Raw genomic sequence first — 6,120 nt, 5'->3', positions numbered from 1 at the left:
TTGTATATAAACCTGAAAAAAATATGTCCACACGTTCTCTCAGAGATGGAAATATTTTTGAGCGAAGACTCCAGCATTTGAGTTGAAATTTCATATTTTGGTGTTTCTTTCATATGACACCTGACCCCAAGGCCATGGGAGACAATAGTAAAACTCCCTTTGACTCCTATGGTGATCAATGTTGGCAGTAAAACTTGTGAATAATAACATAGTCATACAATGTGATGAAAAACCTAAAATTTTTCAGTGCAAAAAAAATCAGAAAAATCCCTAAATTTCTGGGTCACCACATTAGCCCAGAACAATAATTTATTTTTTCCTGAAATTCATGGTCTATTTTTCTAAATAATACTGCTAGATACACGTTTTGTTTATTATTTGTTTTTAACAAAGCATTATATATTTATTTATTAATTTTTATAATTTAGTTGAGGAAACTATCTGACTTTTTTTTTTTTTACAATGGGAGGAATTTTTCCTTCTTGATTTTAATCCCAGAATTTATTTACTTTCTTCTTTGGTTTGTTTGCAGTGCACATATTCATCTCCTTTTCTTTTTTTTCCAGAGATAACTATGAGGGTAATTTTGTGGTTAATTTCTATACTTTGAAGTAATTGCATTTGAATTTCCAAGTTATTCTTTAACAGGCTCACAAATCTGACCTTTATCTGAAACCCTAGCTTTCGAGACTATTTACAAAATTTACTGTATAGTATTGACTTGGTCCAACACACAGTGAAGTCAATGTAAAGGCTTCCATTGTTCCTAATGGATCAGGCTCATGGCCCAAGTAAAACTGGTTATAATGAATAACACCAAAATATAATAAAGAATTCATTTATTGGCTTTTGAAGCACATTAAAATAACCTGCTGTAGATTATTCGGTTTCATTTACAAGTACAAACTCAGACAGTATCTTCCCAAAGTTCCAGTATGTTGATTGCTGTCATCTTTTAAATACAGTGTGACACAAACTTGTGATTTTTGCTCTTCTACATGTCCATTCAGGCTTTTATGTGCTGCTGTATATTTTCCATAATCTGCTGAGTATTCAGTTGCTCATCAGCAAGCTGCTGGTCAATAAATGTTTGCAATTCTATCCATGTCTTGGAGTCTTGGTCCATGCCTTTCTGAATCAACATGCGTGTTATTTCCAATTTTTTTCTGAGTGCCTCCTCATGTTTTTGGGTCATTTGATAAACTGATTGCCAGTCAAATGGTTTAGGCACATCTATTCTAAGCTCTCCTTGACGAACAGCTATGTATGGCCTTATGCTATCAGTTGTCATTTTCTCAAGATGATGGAGAAGTTCTGTGATGTACTGGAGGAACGTAGAGTACTTTTCTATAGTCAGATCAATTAATTTTTGTGTCGCACTAATTAGCCTTTCATAGGCTTCGCTGAGTTGGTCATAGGCATCTTGTATTTTCACTTTGACTAGTTTGTTATATTCAGCAGAACTCCTTTTGGCAGTTTCAGACCAATATCGGATCTTTTCCTGAGCAGCAGAAGAGAGCTCAATGACTTTCTGTTTTCCTTTTCCATCAGCATCAGTAACCAGATCATAATACCTCTGGCCATGGTTTTCCCCAAATTCTCGTACTTGATCAGTCAGACGTGAAACCAAGTCAGCAGTATCTCCAATGTATTTGGCATGCCAGTCCACTAGAGCATCCATTAGATTCTTTAACCAATCTAGCACCTTGTCTTCCACTTCATAGTATTTGACTGACCACCCAACTAAACTTGGATCAAAATATTCTTCCCGCAGTACTTTTACATATAGAAGAATCTGATGTAGCTTCTCTGAAATCTCTTGAAATGTCTTCTGGCTAAAGTCTTTTAACTGAGAAAGGTGTGTTTTAATATTCTCTGTTAAGGATCTCAATTTTTCTGCATAGTCTGAGTTGATGGTATCACTGTACATCTGTTGTGCTTGAACTTTAATCTCTTCAAAGTTTTTCGATTGTAAGTTTCTAATAATTTCTTCTATGTTTTGGAAAACTTGCTGCACTAATTGTTTCAGTTGCCTAAGCTTTTCTGCAAAGTCAGCCTCCTGAAGAGTAGCAAATATCTGTCTGGCTTTGTTCTGCAAATGTTTTAGCATTTCTTTAATTTGATCAAGCACTTCACTGCCTTTGAGAATTCTGTCAGATGCAGGAACTTTAACTTCCGTCTCATTGACAAATACAATCAAAACGTTGAAATACTCCTGCATTTTTGAAATGCATAGATCAGTAGCTTTTGCTGCCTCCTCTGTAGCCATTACATAGAGTTCTTCACCGGTGTACTTCTCAGCCAGTCCAGGGACCCGGAATTTTGTGATCTTCAGGAATTCGATGGTTGAGTCAATCAGGTGCTTTATCCTCTTGTGGTATTCCCTTATTACCTCCATTGTAGCATCAAAAATCTTTGCTCTTATTTGCTGGTAGTCAATCTGGTCTGCTTGATCTGCTGCTTCTTGATATAATTGTTTAGCTTTGACTGTCATCTCTTGGTATTTCCCAGTGGCCTGGTAGGCAGCTCTTCTAAGGTGAAGATCTATTTCATCTATTTTTCTTGTGGCTAATTGGTATGTTCTTTCAGCCTTGTTTTGCATGATGTTCTTCAGCTTTAGGGTGGCAGCACTGATTCCCATTCCTGTATGCTCATGGTGGTACTTGTTAATACTGTTATAGAGAGCCTCCGTCATTGTAGGTACCTTTTCTTTTAGACTGCTCAGCATGTCTGTAGCAGCAGCATCGTTCCAGTTAGTTTTGATCTGAATCAGGTCAGGTTTCTTGAATGATATCTCACTTTTTAATATGTCAATTTCATTCTGAGAGGCAGGCTGAAAATCCAAAATGGTATAAGTGAAAAAATAGATTCCAATTCAAACAAATAAAATATTATTACATGCTACTTCTGTTCTAAAAATATGACCCTAAATTATAGAGAGATTTTAGATAGGCGTTTTCTTATCTTGCATTCAATTCATTTTAATATAAACTCAGTTTTGTCTATCATGTGTCTGCATGTCTTTAAATGCTGTATTGGATTAAATTCTGTCCTTACACCTAAAAATAGTGGGATAAGAAAGTAAATCAGGGCAGAATTTGGTCTCATTATTTTTTATAACATCTTTCTGATTCCTTTGTATTACCTGTTAATTGTATCAAAGCAAGATGCAACAATTACTTGGTAAGGTGTCAGTTCTGCTCATTCACTAAGCATGTCATACTAGTCTTAAGATTCTATTTAATTATTTTACATGGTGAATTGAAAGAGATCCACTGTCTTACTACAAAAACATTACAAGTTTGTGATTCTCCAGTGCTTTAAATCAACAAGACTACTAGCATAAATGTTACTCAGTATGATTAAGGGTTGCTAAATCAGACCCTAAGAAAGTAAATGCCTTTCCCTGATTTCAATTTTACACAAGTTAAATTGTGAGTTTTATGTGATATCTAAATTAACATATCACAGTCTTGGAATATTAAGTCTCTAATTTTGAAGTTATTGTGGTAGACTTTCAGGAATGGCATTTTTTGTTGCCAAACCCAATAAGTGGCTTTTAGCTCTGTGCCTCACAATATACCTGCGATGTGTTAACGATTCCACACAAGATCCTTGACAGGGAGCTAGAACTTAGGCTCAGTATCTCATTACCATCACTTCTAGGTTGCTGTTTCTAGTTTGGGCATTTCTACAGTAATTACAAGTACAGTGGAACCTCAATTTTATGAACACCGATCTTACATATGACCAGTTATGCAATCCATTTTCCCCAACAGAAGAAAAATCACATAACAAGAGATGTCAATGAAGAACAAATCAACATCCCTTCACATTCCCACACCTTCAATGCATTGGAAATTGCTTTGCAGTGATTTGAAGGACAAAGAGGAAGTAGTGCAGTGCATTATAGAGCAACGTATGCACCATACCTGCTGTACCGACTCAATCCTCAATTAGTTCATAAAATAATCTAATGGTTGTACAGTGGTTTATACACAATTAGTCTGATGCCGTCTGTCCACTGCCTAATGGATGCATATTTGTGATCTCAAGGCTCTGCCAAGGCTAAATAGATAGGGTGCTTGAACGATTTTCTTACCTCTAAAAGTGTTTACAGAGATATTACTTCCAGACTGGGGTTAAGTCATATTGATGAGATTGGATGGAGTAAAGGAAGCTCACATTGCAGGGTTTATGGTATGTTTTCCTTGGACAGAGGTCAGTTTTCAAAACTATCACTCTAACCCCTTTAGTAAGCATTACAGTCACTTTAAAAGGTAAAATCCCAAGCCCCATTGTGTCTTTTTGCTTCATTTCAAGCCTTGCCTACCTGTTGAGTTTGGTAGTAAATTTTCCCCTGGAGAATATCTGTGTCCATCTCAACACGAAAACCCAGGGTGCCCGCAGAAGGTGAAGATACTGATGAGGAGATCCTGTGGCTATCTCCCCAATAACGCATCTGAACATCGGTAAAGGTTGGGCTGATGATATTTAGTGATACAGTCTGGGCCAAGACTCTGATATAACCAAGAACAAACAGTGTTTAAGAAACGAGTGAATGCTAAGTTACAGGGCAGCTCCTAAAGAAATACATATTGCAGTATGTTTTCGTACAGTATCTCTCGTGATTAATACAAGTATAAACAAAGCCAAAGCAAGCAAAAGAAAACTAAGAGTTTTACTATCAACATTTTATCTTGGGACTCTGACTAACACATATGCAAATTCAGGGTCATATCCTACACTGTTTTCTCAGGCAAAACTCCATACTGAGGTTGGTCAGGAGTTTTGCTTGAATTAGGACTGCAAAATAGGCCCTTAATGTTGTTAGCTGATTCTTATGGCTTATAAAGTCAGATTTTTACAAACTAGTCTACTTCTTTTTCCATCTGTGTACTGCAGGCACAAATAAGTGTAGGTAAAAATTTTGTGCCCACAGTTATTGTTACTTGCGGTCGCTGTTACTAAGCAGATGAAATCAGGTAGTTGGACATCCAGGTCACTGTAATTCTGAGCATAAATGATTGTGGGTGAAAAATTAGGTTTCCAGTGACTTGTGCTCACAGAAACAGAGCCTCAGTGGAGGCTGTGCTGAAAAGCAGGATCTTTGATTATAGGAAAACCTTAGTTATATCTCACCAGTTATGTGAAATGGCAGGCTATTCAGAACAATCAGATGCAAAAAGAGTGTTTTCCAGATTCCCAGTTATCTAATGGGAGTGGAGTGGTGAGGGTGAGGGAGCAAAGGGAGGACACTTATTCTTTATAATTACCACAAAGTGCTTTGTAGGAATTAGGTTTCTAAGCCATAGTCTGTCTCTTGTCATTTTGTCTATTATAAACCATGTCACCTGAACAAATCTTTACCTAAATCCTTGCATGGTCAGATCTTCCTTGTACTCCACACTCATGTCACGATGTGAAAAGCTGCCTGTTGCCTTTGTCACAAACACATCACCTTCATATCTGGTAGTTGCTACAGCTACAAAAGAGAGATTTCGCATTGTCTGAATTTCTGGAATCACTGCAGAAACCACATCACATGGTATCCTGTATTTCAGCTGGATACATAACTGTGGTTCCACAGTCACACACCACTGTGTGGTAAGAAGTTAGATGCCCACAATACAAATTACAAAAGGATATGCATGTATCTGTTTTGTCCCAGACATTTTAAAATGCAAGATATGTACTGTAGCTAGAAAAGTAGGGAAAAATAGGGAAATTAAAATTGGGAAGTTTATAATTCCTTCTTCATGTCTTTTATTGTAATTTGGATATAAAAGGCCCTTTTGCTTTGCTTTTTGCCCTTGATACGGAATATAAATTGAGTTTTCTCTTCTACAGCATGTCATGTTAAATTTACCTCATGTGTTTACTATAACTTTGACGTTTGGTAGCGCTCAGAAAAGTGGCTCTAAAAATGTTTTTGTGGCATTCCGAGTGTGTGTTTCAATAATTTTTAAATCAAATGTGCTCAGTTTCCAAGCAAAAAGATGGGTATTTTTTTAACTGCCAGCCTTACAAACTGAGCTTGGGATCAGTCAAGCTGGATTCTGCATTACTACCAGTGATAGAGCCTCACTAATCCAGAGCCCTTTCAAGTCAATGAAAAGA

At 36.7% G+C, this 6,120-nt stretch overlaps 1 protein-coding gene across 1 annotated transcript in view; it reads right to left on the bottom strand.

Moving 5' to 3' along the window:
- Positions 1 to 1,006: 1,006 nt before the first annotated feature.
- APOB (apolipoprotein B) overlaps positions 1,007 to 6,120 on the bottom strand; it is a 49,202-nt gene continuing 44,088 nt past the window's right edge. The window contains exons 27-29 of the mRNA XM_077811461.1: positions 5,371 to 5,485; positions 4,334 to 4,520; positions 1,007 to 2,833 (exon numbers count right to left, since the gene is read on the bottom strand). Of these exons, the coding sequence (XP_077667587.1) occupies positions 1,007 to 2,833; positions 4,334 to 4,520; positions 5,371 to 5,485 (2,129 nt within the window). The remainder of the gene's footprint in view (positions 2,834 to 4,333; positions 4,521 to 5,370; positions 5,486 to 6,120) is intronic.

The sequence above is a fragment of the Eretmochelys imbricata genome, chromosome 3 (assembly GCF_965152235.1).
Source record: "Eretmochelys imbricata isolate rEreImb1 chromosome 3, rEreImb1.hap1, whole genome shotgun sequence".
NCBI classification, from domain to species: Eukaryota; Metazoa; Chordata; order Testudines; family Cheloniidae; genus Eretmochelys; species Eretmochelys imbricata.
The sequence above is the reverse complement of the archived record's forward strand: the minus strand, read 5'-3'. Positions and strand labels throughout refer to the sequence as shown.